Raw genomic sequence first — 16,683 nt, forward strand, 5'->3', positions numbered from 1 at the left:
ACCCCTCAGCCCCTGGCAACCACCAGTCAATGCTGTTTCTATGAGTTTGGTATTTTTAGATTCCACATTTCAGTGATAGCATACACATTTGTCTTTCTCTACCTGATTTATTTCACTTGGCATAGTGTTCTCAGGGCCCATCTGTGTTGCCACAGGTGGCTAGATTTCCTTTTTAATGGCTGAATAGTACTCCATTGTACCCCGTCTACCCCCCCACACCCACACCCACACCAGTTTCTTTATCCATTTATTTCTCAACAGATATTTGTTTCTTTATATTGGCTATTGTAAGTAATGCTGCATTGAATAGGGGCATGAAGATATCTTTTCAAGTGTTTTTACTTTCTTCGGATAAATACCCAGAAGTGGAATTGTTGGATCATATACTTCTATTTTTAATTTTTTGAGGAACATCCATACTACTTTCCATAGTGATTGTAACAATTTTCATTCCACCAGGAGTGCATTGTTTTTTTCACATTCTCCCCAGCACTAGATACTTCTTTTTTACACCATTCTAACTATGTGACCACTCCAGTATTCTTGCCTGGAGAATCCCATGGACGGAAGAGCCTGGTAGGCTACAGTCCACGGGGTTGCAAAGAGTTGGACACGACTGAGCGACTTCACTTCACTAACTGTGTGAGGTGATATATCGTTGTGATTCTGATTTGCATTTCCCTAATAATTAGTGATGTTGTGTCTCTTTTCATGTACCTGTTGGCCATTTGTTTAACTTTTTTTGAAAAATGTTTTTTTAGTTCTTTCCAATTTTAATCAGATAATATTTCTTTGCTTTTGAGTTGTATGAGTTCTTTATGTATTTTGGATAGTAACCTCTTATCAGATATGTAGCTTGCAAATATTTTCTCTATTTCACAAGTTGCTATTTAATTTTGTTGATTAATTTTTTTTTTTTTTTTGCTGTGAAGAAGCTATTTAATTTGATAAAATCCTTCACATTTATTTTTGTTTTTGTAGCTTGTGCTTTTGGTGTCATGTTCAAAAAGCTCATTGCCAAAACCAACATGGAAAAGCTTTTCCTTTATGTTTTCTTCTAGGAGTTTTAGAGTTTCATGTCTTACATTTAAGTCTTTAATACATTTTGAGTTAATTTTTGTGAGTGCTATAAGGTGGGGTCCAGTTTTTTCTTTTCTTTCTTTTTTATTTGCATGTGATTATCCAGTTTTTCCTTCTTTATTAAGGAGACTATTTCTCCCCATTGAGTATAGTTGGCTCCCATTTTAAATATTAGTCAATCATATAGTGTAGGTTTATTTCTGTACTCTTGATTCTGTTCTGTTGTTCTCTGGGTTTGTTTTCATACCAGTGCCGTATTGTTTTAATTTCTGTAACTTTGTAATATAGTTCAAAATTGAGATGTGTCATGTCTTCAACTTTGTTCTGTTTCAAGATTGTTTTGGTTATTCATAGTCTTTGGTGGTTCTGTTTCTTTTTTTCTATAAAGAATACCATTGGAATCTTGATAGCATTGCATTGAATATATCGATGGCTCTGAATAGGATGGACATTTTAATTATGCTAATTCTTCCAACCCATGAACACAGGATATTTTTCTATTTATTTGTGTTTTTTGTAGTTTTCTTCATCAGTGACTAACAGTGATGAGTGTCCAGATTGTTCGCTCCTCAGAGCTTGTGTGTAAGTTCCTTGTGTAATTTTATCCTTTATTTATAGTTTTGATATGACTCTATGCTAGATTAAGTCCATGCAACATTATCCAGCTGGTTTATCATCTCAACTGCCTGTTGAATTAAGTGTATCTTTCTAACTTTTAAGATGTTTAAGATTTGATGTTTATTTTCACCTTCAACTCTATGTTTTGGTGGTGGTGAACTTTAAGATCACGGTATCTGGTCCCATCACTTCATGGGAAATAGATGGGGAAAGAGTGGAAACTGTCAGACTTTATTTTTTTGGGCTCCAAAATCATGGCAGATGGTGATTGCAGCCATGAAATTAAAAGACGCTTTCTCCTTGGAAGGAAAGTTATGACTAACCTAGATAGCATATTGAAAAGCAGAGACATTACTTTGCCAACAAAGGTCTGTCTAGTCAAGGCTAAGGTTTTTCCAGTGGTCATGTATGGAGGTGAGAGTTGGACTGTAAAGACTGAGAGCTGAAGAATTGATGCTTTTGAACTGTGGTGTTGGAGAAGACTCTTGAGAGTCCCTTGGACTGCAAGGAGATCCAACCGGTCCATTCTGAAGGAAATCAGTCCTGTGTGTTCTTTGGAAGGAATGATGCTAAAGCTGAAACTCCAGTACTTCGGCCACCTCATGTGAAGAGTTGACTCATTGGAAAAGACTCTGATGCTGGGAGGGATTGGGGGCAAGAGGAGAAGGGGATGACAGGATGAGATGGCTGGATGGCATCACCGACTCGATGGACAGATGGACAGGGAGGCCTAGCGTGCTGCAATTCATGGGGTCGCAAAGAGTCGGACACGACTGAGCAAATGAACTGAACTGAACTGAACTTTATCAAATTTTGGTTTGCTGGATAACTTAAAAATGTTAAAATAATGAATAGGAAGAGAAGTTTCATATATTCATACCTTTTTTGTCTTTTCACTTTCACTGTATGTTGAGAGAACAAAAGCTGCAAGGTCATCTATCAAGCTGTGATCATCAACAGGCGTTAAATGAGTGCCAGTGATGACAGAATTACTTTGAAAAAAATTATTTAAATTCTGGACTTCCTGTCATCACTTGTAAGCATGGAAGAAATGATCTAATAAAATTGCACAGAGTACTTAAGTATGAATAGTAATGGTCTAATCTTTTCTTGAGAATATGTTTCCCAGGCTCTGTTGTAATGTAGGAGAGAGTGCATTTATCGATTGCCATTAGTATTGTCTCTTCAGCGTGTGTTTGAAGTGTCCATTGGCATTAAGAGCTTAGATGACCTGCTGTTTAATACATATTTTAGCTTTAGTGTGAGGAAACATAGTACAGATAATACTGAAGCCATTCAAAATTTAATTTTGAAACAATTTTCAGATGTATTATAAAGTTGAATCTACTTTGTTCAATGGCGTTGTTTTTAAATAGGGTATTTGAGGTACACAAAAACAGTAGAAGCTATATAATTAATTGGACTACTTGGTGGGCTTTTGCAATCCCAGCCTCCTTTTTGAGGTATACAAAAAAGAATAGAACACATGTAATTAATTGAAATACCTGGTGTACTCCTTTCAATTCCATCTTTCTTTTTGTGTTGTTAACCAAAATTTCAGAGAAACAGGGACCTGACTGAATAAAGATTGGGGTTTGTTAGGACTGTAGCCCAGGAGATACAGATTCAAGGAGCACTTGAGTTGTGTTCCTTTGGCCTACAAATTGGGGGAGGCTTAGGAAGACAAAAAGCCCTGCAAGGTTAGTAGAACTGCAGTTGGAAAGAAGTAAGGGTACTTGTTGAGCAGGGATAGGCTGGGGTCTGAAATGATTCCACAGCTGTGAAGGGGACGGACTTTGAACCTGTTAACCCAGTCCAAGCTGGTACTTGCTTCTTGCTTCTCAATAAGTGGAGAGACAAGCTGTTGGGGCAGGGGATAATTTTTTCAGAAAGCCAGCAGGTCTAGAAGATGGTGGACTAGGTTCCCCAGAGAACCATCCTATCTGAGTTAGAGTTCAGGCTGCTTTTATACAGGTGGAGGTTGTTGCAGACTTCTTGGTGCAGAAATTCTTTGTTCTTGCCATTGTCCACATGGTTCCTGTAAGTCTTCAACAACACAAATATTATTTCTGCTCCTCAACATTTTTTCTCTATATAAATGAAAATGTTATACATTTAAGGACTAAATATTTAATCCCTCTGTCCGTGGAATTCTCCAGGCAAGAATACTGGAGTGAGGAGCAATTCCCTTCTTCAGGGAGTCTTCCCAACACGGGGACTGAACCCAGGTCTCCTGGGCTGCAGGCAGATTCTTTACCGGCTGAGCCACCAGGAAAGCCCAGTGAGTAAAGTGCTATACATTTAAGGGTTAAACCTGGAAGGTAGAGCCTTAAGAATAGGCTACCAAGTATATTTCAGGCTATAGGCAACATTTTTTACAAAGATACAGAGCCAGCATGACTAAGCAAGGCAACAGAGCACAAAGGTTAGAGCTAAAGGAATCGATCCAGAATGCAGTCAGGTTTGTTCTTTGTTAGAAAACTACAAGGGTGCAGCTAGCAGATACTATTTTGAAGTGGTTGGTTGTGTTCTTGAGTTTGTTAAAGTTGAGAGAAAATTCACATTCTCAGTGAAGCAGGAATGTGTCTAAAACCACATCTATAATGGTCTGGCTCCCTTTGGATGCCTGAACCATAGTTACTCCATTTTGATTTTTAAATAGTCTTAAATATATCATCAGTATATTTTTCAAGAAATTCTCTATCCTGACATCATAGGTCTGTTCTTACTATATTCCTAAAATCTGATATGAGACAGTATTTTTCCTACATGGGTAACTAGTTTTTCTATTATATTAATATCATTATTAAATAATAGAATATTATATTAAATAAGCATTCTTGTCCATCATTTGTAATATCTCCACTGTTATATATCAAGTTATTACTCGTATCTGTGTTTGTTTTTGAGGTCTGATTTGATTCATTGTTCTATTTGTCTGGCTCTGCAGTTATATCCATTGTCTTAATTACTTTATAATAAGCCTTGATATCTAGGACTTCCTCTCTTCAAAATTATCCTGACTGTTCTTGGCCACTTTGTGATTTTGTATTAATTTTACAGTCAATTAAGTTTAATTATAAATCTTGTTTGGATCTTGATTGGAATTGCAATAAATTTATTGATTTAGATAGAATAAATACCTTTGTGATATTAAATTTTCCTGTGAACATTGGATACATTATATCTATCTATTTATTTAGAGATTTTTCTGTTCCTAAACTGTAACATTTATAATTTCCCCTTAGAGGTTGTGTGTATCTTTTATAAGATTTATACCTTGGTTTGTTTCTAAAATGTAACTAATATTTTTAAAAACTTAAAATTTTTAGTAAGATTATTAATTTGTGTATTGCCTTTTAACATTCAGTAATCTTACTGAATTCTCAGTTTTTATTATTTGTAGAGTTCCTCATATTTTTCTATGTATATAATCAGGATATCTGTGGCTAACTTTTACATCTTTTTCTGTTCTTATTCCTTTCTTTTTCCTTTTGTTGCACTGAGTAGAAAACCCCAGAAAAGAGTTCATATGTTTTTTTTCCCTCTGTTCCTAAAGTATTTAGTAAAGAATTTTGTTTTTCTTCATTTTCCATTTCAGTTATGTGAATAAAGTTGGCCAGCCCTTCACTAGAATCTTCTTCTGATAGGGTAGACGCATGGCTCTGCTAATTTTTATCCTTTGAGTTGAGTATATCATCTGTTACTGATCAAATGAGTGACTGTTTTTATTCATTATTTCATTAGATCAGTTTTCTAGTACTTTCATAAGAACTGTATTTTAATGGGCTTTGAACATTGAACTGTTTCCCTTTGTTCCCTTTATGCTTTCACGAGTATACTGCATGAATTGTTGAATGAGTTGCTTTGTTTCTTCTGCTCTGGTGAATACCATGTCTAAGCAAGAAGAGATAAGTACATATAGAGTTAAATAGTGAAGTAGCTTTGTGTTCTCAGCTTTGTAGTCAGTTCAGATATCTTTGAAATGTAGGGTCCAGAGGAAAAAAAGAAGAGCTCAGGTGAACTAGTGAAATCGAATTGATACTTTTTGGTACGGTTGCTGGGAGCAGAGTTCATCTCACTGTCTGTATTCATTGTTGTCACTCTTTGGGCACATGCTAAAGATAATTTTTCTTTTTTAATCTTTTCTTTTCCTTTTTCATAGTTGGTGTTAAGGATTTATGCTTAGCTATTTCTTCAGTCAGACAAATGAATGAATCCCTGTTGTGTTTGATGTGTAAGTGGTGTCTTAAGGGCCACCAGGAGTCTGAAGGAACAGAAGCCAAGGAGGACTCCTTTGTGTTAGTTCCCTAAGTGCTTATTGGCTGCTGTAGATTCCTACTAGCACTTTGTTGATTTCAAGCATTAGCAGTTTTTACAAATCTACTTTTTCTGTATTGTGGGTTTTTTTATTTCTTAAAAACTATAAAAGTATATTTTGGGCTGGCGAGATAAAATGAGAGAGGTCCTATGGTAATGCTTTGTTCTGATCTATTAGTTGTCACGTTTCTCCCTCTCCTTTAGGTAGAAATTGAAAAATTTGGGGAAAGGTTGTTTAAAAGCAATCCAAATAATAATCCAAAAAGGAGGAGGAGGAGAAAGAGAGGGTGGAAGTGTAAGGCGATTGTCAAGTTGATTCATGGGCTGTGTTTGTCAGGGGAGTGATGTCAGTGCTGCGTTGTTTCTTCTAGATCCAGATAAATGAGAAAATAAATGATTTAGGAGCATTGGATTTTGCCTGATGGGAGTTTGTTGACCCAGTCAAATGATTAGAAAGGGGAGTTTTCAAAGGATAAAGGTTATGCTAATGTTTAAGATTCTGCTGTCGCTAATTAGGAAGTGTGTAAGTAGAGCCTTTTCCAATGGTGAAGGTTTTTTTTTTTCAGTCTGATTTTCTTCTCTAGGGAAGTCGGCCTTTGTGTTTTGTCAGATGACCATTTTATTATCCTTTATGTAATTTATGAAGAATTGGCCATTTGTGGAGAGCAAATAAGTGAGTTAAACCCCTTTTATAAGTAGCACTGTTCTTTTCTGCTGGACTATGTAACAGCTGTGATTGTAGGTGCTTATGCATAAGCTTGAACAGTTCCAACCAGATTATTCCAAAATAAATTAGAGTTGAGCAGCTTGCTGAGTGTTACTCTCATTTCTTGTCTGTTCTGCTGAAATTTATAGTATGTGAAAAATGATACTTAAGTTTCTTGTGTGTTTGTTTAGTCTCTGATACTGGCTTTAGATTAAATTGAAATTTGGTTTCAAATGGAGATAGTTTGAACTCTTTGTGCAAGCTCCAATTAGAATATTTGGTTGAATAAGAATTTTATGAGTTCACTGTCAACCTCTGGATAAGTGCTGTTTTCTGGCTGCAGTCCTGTTACTGAGCTAGCCATCTGATTTCCCATTAATTTTAATTGGATTGAGTAAGGACATTGAGAATAGAATAGTGAATCTAACCCCACTATTGGTGAAACCAAAAAACTGACTCTTCATAATCATGCTGCTAAGTCACTTCAGTCGTGTCCGACTCTGCGTGACCCCATAGACGTCAGCCCACCAGGCTCTCCTGCCCCTGGGATTCTCCAGGCAAGAACACTGGAGTGGTTTGCCATTTCCTTCTCCAGTGCATGAAAGTGAAAAAGTGAAAGTGAAGTCACTCAGTCGTGTCCGACTCTTAGAGACCTCATGGACTGCAGCCCACCAGGCTCCTCCATCCATGGGATTTTCCAGGCAAGAGTACTGGAGTGGGGTGCCATTGCCTTCTCCACTTCATAATCATAGTTCTGTATAAAAATGAAAGGATTATTATAAAGGTTTATATAAGAACATGAGCTTCCCTGGTGGCTCAGACGGTAGAGTCTGCCTACAATGCTGGAGACCCAGGTTTGATCCCTGGGTTGGGAAGATCTTCTGGAGAAGGAAATGTAACCCACTCCAGTATTCTTGCCTGAAGAATCCCATGGACAGAGGAGCCTGGAAGGCTGTGGTCCATGGGGTTGCAAAGAGTTGGACACGACTGAGCAACTAACACTTATTTAAGGACATAGTAAACGTGATGGACAAAGAAAGAAAAGCTGTGTTATAGCTTTAGCACATTTATGGGCATCTTGAATATAAAGTAGTAATATAAAGTTAATTCCAAGTTCCAGGGTTTTGGTTGTACTTATCTTTTACAGGTTTCCTGATTTTACTTAGGCTTAATCTAAGAATGGAGTTTATTAAATTGCTGAGCTATGTGAGATTCAGTTATCGTGTACTGTTTGAGAGTATGTGATTACCTGGAATGAGATCATGAAGCCTTCGATTTTGCATTTGGCACTACACTGTTCCTGGTGGTGAGAACACAGCTCAGTAGGGCTAAGCATCGGTAAGACCTTTGACACTGTGTGATGGGGAAGCTGAATTCCAGTGAGGGGAAGCATAGAATCACACTTCTAGAAGAAATATGGGTAAAATTGTGCTTATAGTATGTTGAGCTCTGAGGTCTCAGAAGTAATTAGGGGATCAGGGTGGACTTCTTAAAATGCTTAACCAATTTGTGGCTGTACTGGAAAAAAATTTAGCAAAACTGCTACCAAGAACAATTATTTTGGCTTTAACCCATGGAATAAAGCATTGAACACTATTGAAATCAGATGATAACTGTTGACTTAGTAAGAATGCTTGATTTTGGTATTGCTCTGCTTCCGGTTTTTACATTTTAGTATTTTGCTTATTCATCCATATGGATGTTTTGATCCACTGTTGTGCTGTTTTTCTAGCACCTATTTTATAACTCTAGTCATGCTTCTGCTTGTCTGTAGTGTTTTTCCACTGTGGGTGAATTTCCTTGCACCTGACCATCTTCAACTTGCTACTTGTATATTTGCTTAATTCTCCAAATAGTCAATCATTTTAAATTTATTCTCTCCATGGCATTAACTATCCCACTCAACTTGATGTATGTAAATTTAATGAGCATGCTGTCCTGTAAAATCCACATTCATGAATGAAAATAGTCTAATGTTTGTAGTTCAGTTGAAAAAGTGTCCACTCTCTGTTTGCCATTCTCTGCTTGATTACTCCTCGGTGCTCACTAGTTGCGTGTATGCGCGTGATAATTAAGATTACATCTTTTTCCCTTTCTCAGTTTTGCCAAAGAAAATGTGGGAGGTATATATTTTGTGTCAGTGTTTTATCAGCCTAGGATGAAGTCAAGGTATGTAAAGATAATAGCAAACTTGAATTATCCTGGTTTGTGGGAACTTCCAGCCCCATCTGACACACAGGAAGAGTTCTCTGGAGCATCTTAAAAGCTGCTGGCTTGACTCCATGTCATTGACCTGGCTTCCAGGTGAGGACCACAGCTCCCCATTTGGTGTTCTTGTGCAGGTTAGGAAAATGTGTGCCCCTTCTTTCCTCTAAGAGGATGCAGCACCGCACAGAGTCACCCCCTCTGTCTTGGCGGTATCTCAGCCTTATTCGCATCTCAAGCAGGGGCTGCTGTGTAGGCGTAGGCTGATCTAGGTGAGTGGCTGCGTGTGGTTCTGCTCGTGCTCCCTGAAGACGTGACAGACTTTTAGCGTGGCCAGTGCTGGCACCACCGCCTGGAGACCCTGCCTCTGGAGCTGGACCTGGTTTCCGTCATTGTTCTAGTCTCAGACTCTGATTATTATCTCTGGCTCTGGCTCCAGCTCCATCTCCCAGAAAACTACCTACGTTTCATGTTTGTCCCAAAGAAGTTCAGCAAATTCTATTTGGGAGTTTTTTTGATGTCTCATTTGATAGATATCTAAAGAGTATATGCATTGTGAATGACACAGCAAGTGTAGAAAAAAAATCTTTTAAAAATTATCTGTGATGGAGGAAAAACAAAAGCATATATAAAGGAGAACTAGGGTTGAGGGGAGGCTTTTTTCTTTGAATTTTTAACCCATTAGGGATTATCATCTTTATGTAATGAGACCCAACAAGCTAGAAGAATTTAGTGAAATGGGATGGAAGCAAGGTAATTGATGTGCAGTGCCCTTTTAGGAGGGGAGAGGAAAGAGGATCCAGAGGATAAATGAGTGGGATTATCTTTGAATCGATACAGGAGTTGGTACAGGAGAATGAGTGTGCAGATAAATTGGTAATAGAGCAAACAGGAAATTGATGGTGTGTTCCTTTTCCTGGAGAAAATTAAAATGTGCTTACTGAAAATAATAGGTAGACATGATGGTTTCGTAGCTTCTGGCGAATGGCCAGTTTGAAATAAGTACTTTAGGAAATGTGAGGAGAGATTCCTGTGATTTCCCATCAATGTTAGAGGAACAGTAGATCACAAAGTTAGCCTGCTTGGGAGATAATGGAGTAGGTCATAACACTGAGGTTTCACTGAGGTCGAGAAATAGGTGGCTTGGAAGTGGGAGAAGTGAAAAGATGGAAGATTGTGATCAGAGAGGAGGATCTTGGACATGATGATGGTACTCGAGGTAGGACTGTTTTTAGATAAAAGGCCCAGGTGTGGTCATGAAGACCACGGGTGAGGAAAGTGGAAATGAGGGTTGCTGGTTGTGGGGAAGGCAGGAGGGGTGTCACAGCATGGGCAGTAGGGGGAATCCGCTCCCAAGGGTGTGAGATGGCCTTAGCCCCAAAGGAAGGGGGCTGCAGATAGTAGAGATACATAATATGGAGATAAGAATGGACGCACAAAGCTGAGCTGCAAGGCTTACGGTCAGCTTACAGAACTTCCTTCCGTCTCACTTCTCTAATCAGTAAAGAAGAGACAGTACATAACCCAAACGGTTTTTACTGAGTATTAAACAAATGGTGCTTCTGAGTGTTGTAGCACAGTGCCTGGCTTGAATTTAACCATTGTTTAAGATTAGAAACATGGTCCTTGTGAAAAGATGTAGCAAGGGATGCTAGGAGAGTGAGTGAGAAGGGTGGTTCACAGAGCACCTTTGGAATGGGTATGGGAGGACATGTGAACAACTTGAACTTTGTGTTTTGGAAAATTCCAAAAGATACCTGACCTTTAGGTTTCTAATGGACTTCTGTTAACGTGTGTCTGATTCAGATTTATCGATAGTGGTTCCTTTACTTCCCTCTCCTCTATCAAGTTTGTGTGTATTTACTGTAACCAAATACACTACAAATGTACTCCTTTCATTTAATGGACTTTTAAAAAATTGCTATATATATTTTTTGTTTGTTTTTAGCCTCACTGTGCAGCTTGTGGGATCTTAGTTCCCTGACCAGGGGTTGAAGCCCAGCCCTTGGCAGTGAGAGTGCACAGTCCTAACCCCTGGGTTGCCAGGGAATTCCCCCCAAATTACTGTATTTTTAAAAAATGTGGGATGTTCAATTTTTCTTGTTCTTTTCAAGTTATTTTATATAGCAGAATTTTTATGAGTATTTTAATTTAGTTCTTAAGAACTTTATTTTGAAATAATCTTAGAAGAGTTGCAAAAACGGTATGGAGGATTCTTTTATACCCTGCACCCAACTTCCTAGAATGCCAACGTCTTATATAACTTTAGTGCTGTTATTAATACTAAGAAATTAATTAGTTTCTAATTAATTAGTTTCTAACCAACCATCATTGGTTCTTACTAAACCACGGACTTGATTTAGATGTTGGCAGTTTTCCCACTGAAGTGCTTTTCCTTTTCTGAGATCCAGCCCAGCATCCCATCTTGTGTTTGGTTTGCCATGTCTCTTTCGTCTCCTCATCAGTGGTACTTCTTCATCTCTGATGATCTTGACACTTTCCAACAATCCTGCTTATTTTGTATCATGCCCCTCAGTATTTTTTCCTTCAGTATTTCTTCCCTGTATTTTTGAAATCTGTCCCTAGTGCTAGTCAGACTCACATAGTAAAACAGCACAGTGATTCAATTTAGGTGTAGCTTTTAATTAGAAAGTAATTAACTAGAGGAAAATTACTTTTTGGTGTTGCAACTCCCAATTTCCCCAGGCAAAAAGGTTGTGTTTAAACATGTATATGAAGGTAGTGCTATAAATGAATTAATTTATAATGTATGTTACTAAGGCATTAGTAGTACTTTAGCAACAAAACTGATAATTACTCTTTAGACTGATCAAAACTGAAGTTTTGATTGATGACTGCTCAAAAAATATTTTTGAATGAGATATATTCTGTTAAATAGCCAACTGATAAGGTTTTTCCAATTAAGGAAATCGATATTTATCTTATATCCATGGAAGTATTAGTCTCATTCAGAGTATTCCTCAGACCTTGTACAGTTATGTATTCTATGCATCATTTGTTCATTATTTTATTTATTATAGGTATTTAATGAATTATATATCAATGTTTGCATATATGGAAATGAACTGTTTTTTAGGGCTTTTATAAAATCCGTAACTACGGTGTCCTTCTCTGTCCATACAATATGTAGACGTATTGATTGACCTATGCTTGAATGGAAGAATTGGTAAACATGCATAAGTTTATGTTGCTTGTATCAGCCATACTCGAGGCCCTCTGTATTATTCAGTTCTGCTTAGAAAGTAACCTTGCTATAACACTAAGTACGTTGTACTCAAATGGTGTCCTGGATGCCGTTGCTGCCCCTCTAAGACCCCCTTTGCATGGCTGGTACAGCCACACCTGGGTGTGCGTGTTGACTCCTGGTGGCTCACAGCTGCCGTCTTAATCCAGAGCCGTGGCTTCAGGGAGCTGTGTTCCTGCAGACAGTGGCTGACTGACTCGGGTGGTGTCAAGCTTGTCTCTCCATCTAGGGACTACTACTACCCACTGCATTGCAGGCTCAAGTGAGAATCCAGATGCAGCTGCTTTTTAATATATATATAATTTAATTTATTTATGGCAGTTCTGGGTTTCTTCCTTAAGTCCACATGTACAACGTTTATGCATAAGCTCATGTCATCTTGAAAAGGCATTTCACGAAAGAAAGCAGTAGTCTTTTCTTTCTTACAAGTCTCCGTCTTACAATTTTGTTTTGATTTCAGTCACAGTAATGGGCTTTCTGTTTTTTAGTTTTCTGTATCTATTAAGTATTTTAATTTGCAGGTTAAAGAGGCTGTATCATGTTTGGCCATTAGATGGAAACTAAAAAACATAGTGAATAATTTAAAACACATGTTCTTATGTACCCAGTCCTACCTTTTGTAACAATTGTTTCTTAACTTCCTCACCACTTTTCCTTAAATATTGTTTATAGATCATATAAGCGGTCTTCACTCATAATTAAAAAATCAATTTATTACTTTACTGTTCAGTTCAGTTCAGTCGCTCAGTGGTCTCCGACTCTTTGCGACCCCATGAATCGCAGCACGCCAGGCCTCCCTGTCCATCACCAACTCCCGGAGTTCACTCAGACTCACGTCCATCGAGTCAGTGATGCCATCCAGCCATCTCATCCTCTGTCGTCCCCTTCTCCTCCTGCCCCCAATCCCTCTTAGCATCAGAGTCTTTTCCAATGAGACAACTCTTCGCACGAGGTGGCCAAAGTACTAGAGTTTCAGCTTTAGCATCATTCCTTCCAAAGAAATCCTGCGTGTGTGTGTGTGTGTGTGTGTGTGTGTGTATGTGTGTTCAATTGTATCCAACTCTGTGATCCCCATGAACTGTAGCCTGCCAGGCTCCTCTGTCCATGGAATTTTCCATGCAATATTGGAGTGCGTTGCCATTTCCTTCTCCAGGGGATCTTCCTGACCAAGGTATCAAACCTGCATCTCCTGTGTATCCTGCTTGAGCAGGAGGATTCTTTAGTAGCAGAGCCACCGGGGAATAATATAAACAATTGGCCATTGACTACTCAAAAAGGTGCAATAAAGTCACATCCTGGAATCTTTGCCTCATGCCACTGTGAATACAACAGCTACAATGTAGGTTGATATAGGTATTGTTCTGTTCTGTTGATTCAGATATCATAAGCAGTATTGTTCTGGGATACCTGAATTTCAGAAATGAAGCACAAATGATGGTGCAGCTTAAAACGAAAACTGGAACTATAATTTACACAGTAGTTGGATTTTTGGAAAATTCAATATATATTAAAGATATATAATATAAAGTATTAAATAGGTAACAACTTACCTATTAATTCCATTGTATGTCTAATTTCATGGAATTGGAGTTTAGGCTTAGGTAATTATGATTTTCCCTCTCTGTTTGTGCATCTCTCAGTGGGAGACAGGATAATTCCTTGTGCAGGACTAGTCCATGTGTCGCAGGATGTCTAGCATACCTTTCCCCTGTAAATACTGGTAGCATCACCTCAGTCACCATGACAACTGAAATGCCCTGAGACATTTCCAAAACGCTTCCTAAGTAGTGTTAAGGCCTGTTGAAAATCACTGGCTTAGAGAGAAAATAAGAAAATAAATAATTATTCACATAATAGGATGTTTCTAACCTGAACAGCCAAGAGTGACATTACTAATTACTACCTTTTATTGGAATTTCAAATGCAACAACTTCTAAGATCTGAAATTTTATGTCAAGGTGAAATGAAGGGAATTTTGACTTTTAAGTGCTTCAGAGGTTTGGTAGCCAAAACCTGAGTCAGCTAAAGGCATAAACTGTAGCGTCTGAATTGTAGCACCCTTATAAAACTTAGAAAAAAATTTAGCTTTCAGCCTCCCTAGGTGATCCAAAGCCCTGATTTTTATGGGCCCAGTTCTGAGTGTATATGGAGTTTATATACATTCAAATGTCTTAGCATTGCACACAAATGACCCAAGGCTAAGATCAGAAGGAAGTCCATTTGAACTGCTCTTTCCTTCAGCCACTTTTGTCTTACCTCAGCCTCCCTTCCTTTGTCAGAATAACCTTTTCCTTAAGCAGATTAATTGATAGATTCTGGTTGCATTTCATATCTTTATCTGGATATTCATGACTTGTATTTTTTAGTCACAGTTAGACCTATAGCTGGATCTAGGTTACATAAACCCTTATTTTGAATGGTGCTGTTAAGAAATGTTAGGTTTTTAGGTGGTACCTCTTTTCATGAGAGCAACTTTTATGTGATTTAGAATATTCAATAAATTAATTAATGTATGTTTTTGATAGGGATAGGTTTCCTGGATAGCTCAAACAGTAAATAAATAATCTGTCAGCAATGTGGGAGACCTGGGTTTGATCACTGAGTCAGGAAGATCCTTTGGAGAAGGGAATGGCAACCCACTGCAGTATTCTTCCCTGGAGAATTCCATGGACAGAGGAGCCTGGTAGGCTACAGTCCATAGGGCTGCAGAGTTGGGCACAAGTGAGCACTTAACACTTCATTTCTTTGCTGGGTAAAGAAGTGACAGTTCAAACTGTAAAATTCTTTGCCTTTTGTTGGGATCAGTATTAGGTATTTGGTACATGTGGGAAACAGATGGGGAAACAGTGTCAGACTTTGTTTTTTGGGGGCTCCAAAATCACTGCAGATGGTGACTGCAGCCATGAAATTAAAAGACGCTTACTCCTTGGAAGGAAAGTTATGACCAACCTAGATAGCATATTCAAAAGCAGAGACATTACTTTGCCAACAAAGGCCCGTCTGGTCAAGGCTATGGTTTTTCCTGTGGTCATGTATGGATGTGAGAGTTGGACTGTGAAGAAGGCTGAGCGCCGAAGAATTGATGCTTTTAACTGTGGCGTTGGAGAAGACTCTTGAGAGTCCCTTGGACTGCAAGGAGATCCAACTGGTCCATTCTGAAGGCGATCAGCCCTGGGATTTCTTTGGAAGGAATGATGCTAAAGCTGAAACTCCAGTACTTTGTCCACCTCATGCGAAGAGTTGACTCATTGGAAAAGACTCTGATGCTGAGAGGGATTGGGGGCAGGAGGAGAAGGGGACAACAGAGGATGAGATGGCTGGATGGCATCACTGACTTGATGGACGTGAGTCTGAGTGAACTCTGGGAGTTGGTGATGGACAGGGAGGCCTGGTGTGCTGCGATTCATGGGGTCGCAAAGAGTCAGACACAACTGAGTGACTGAACTGAAATGAACTGAATTGATATGCTTGCAGCTTATCAGAACCTGGAAAGGGATTGGCTTATTTTTTACTTTTTACGATATGTGAAACGGTGCTTTCAGAATGGTGCAAGATGGCTTTAGGTGCAACTGTTGTAAAAAAAAAAGCTTATATATTTTTATATAATATATATTTCACAAATATGTATAAATTGTGACTCCTAATATATTTATGGGAGGCAGAAATCTTCAACTGTCTAATTATCTATAATGATGTCAGTGTAATTTTACTAGCCTGTTGTGAATTTTAAGTTTTTCTGGTAAGTATTTTACCTGCTGAAATGATCTAGAATACTCTTCTCTGTATCTCAAAGTTTCTTTCTTTCTTTTTTCCTCCAGGCAGAGCTACATGGAAATCATTCCAAAACAATTACTGCTGCTTTAGTCACAAATTATTGATTTTCTGTTCATTGTGTATGTAGAATTGCTGCTCTACTTAGATTCTAAAACAAGGCTTTTTAATTGTGTTTTCCAGGAAGATATGAATTTAAATGAAGATAAAAAGGCACCATTGCGGGAAAAGGACTTCAGTATCAAAAAAGAAATGGTGATGCAGTACATTAATACTGCTTCCAAGACAGTAAGTAAAGCTGTCAAGTTGAGAAATACTGCTGAAACATGTCGTAGTACAGCGAACAATGCATGTGTCTAATGGAGCACCTAAGTTTGCGGGCAGCTGTAGTCAGAGAGCTTTTAAATGTATAATTAAAGGTACAAGTATTATAGTAAGTTTGTTTAATTTACAAGTATTTCTTACCTTGTGGCTTTTAAACTTTTATTTTTTAGCCATTCACAGTGTTAAGAAACACTGTGGTTGCTTGATCTGCTCACTTTAGGTCATCTCTCCTTGTTAGTGAATTAAGATGGGTATTGATCTCTCATGTCACTTATAAATTAGGATAATATTTGTATTTTAGAAAAGTGAGACTGATTTGACTCTAACTACCTAACTCAGAATGCATAATCGTGGCTTAGAGGCATATGTTTAATGTGAGTTTCCCTGTGGATAA

At 38.2% G+C, this 16,683-nt stretch overlaps 1 protein-coding gene across 14 annotated transcripts in view; it reads left to right on the plus strand.

Moving 5' to 3' along the window:
- DIAPH3 (diaphanous related formin 3) overlaps nt 1-16,683 on the plus strand; it is a 560,663-nt gene that overhangs the window by 59,799 nt on the left and 484,181 nt on the right. For all 14 annotated transcript variants that reach the window (XM_086328449.1, XM_086328451.1, XM_086328462.1 and 11 more), the window contains one exon: nt 16,149-16,253. In XM_086328449.1, coding sequence (XP_086184575.1) covers nt 16,149-16,253 — 105 coding nt within the window. The remainder of the gene's footprint in view (nt 1-16,148; nt 16,254-16,683) is intronic.

Source organism: Bos grunniens, chromosome 12 (assembly GCF_055505025.1).
Source record: "Bos grunniens cultivar Pamir isolate PY7600 chromosome 12, Bosgru_T2T1.0, whole genome shotgun sequence".
Classification (NCBI taxonomy): Eukaryota; Metazoa; Chordata; class Mammalia; order Artiodactyla; family Bovidae; genus Bos; species Bos grunniens.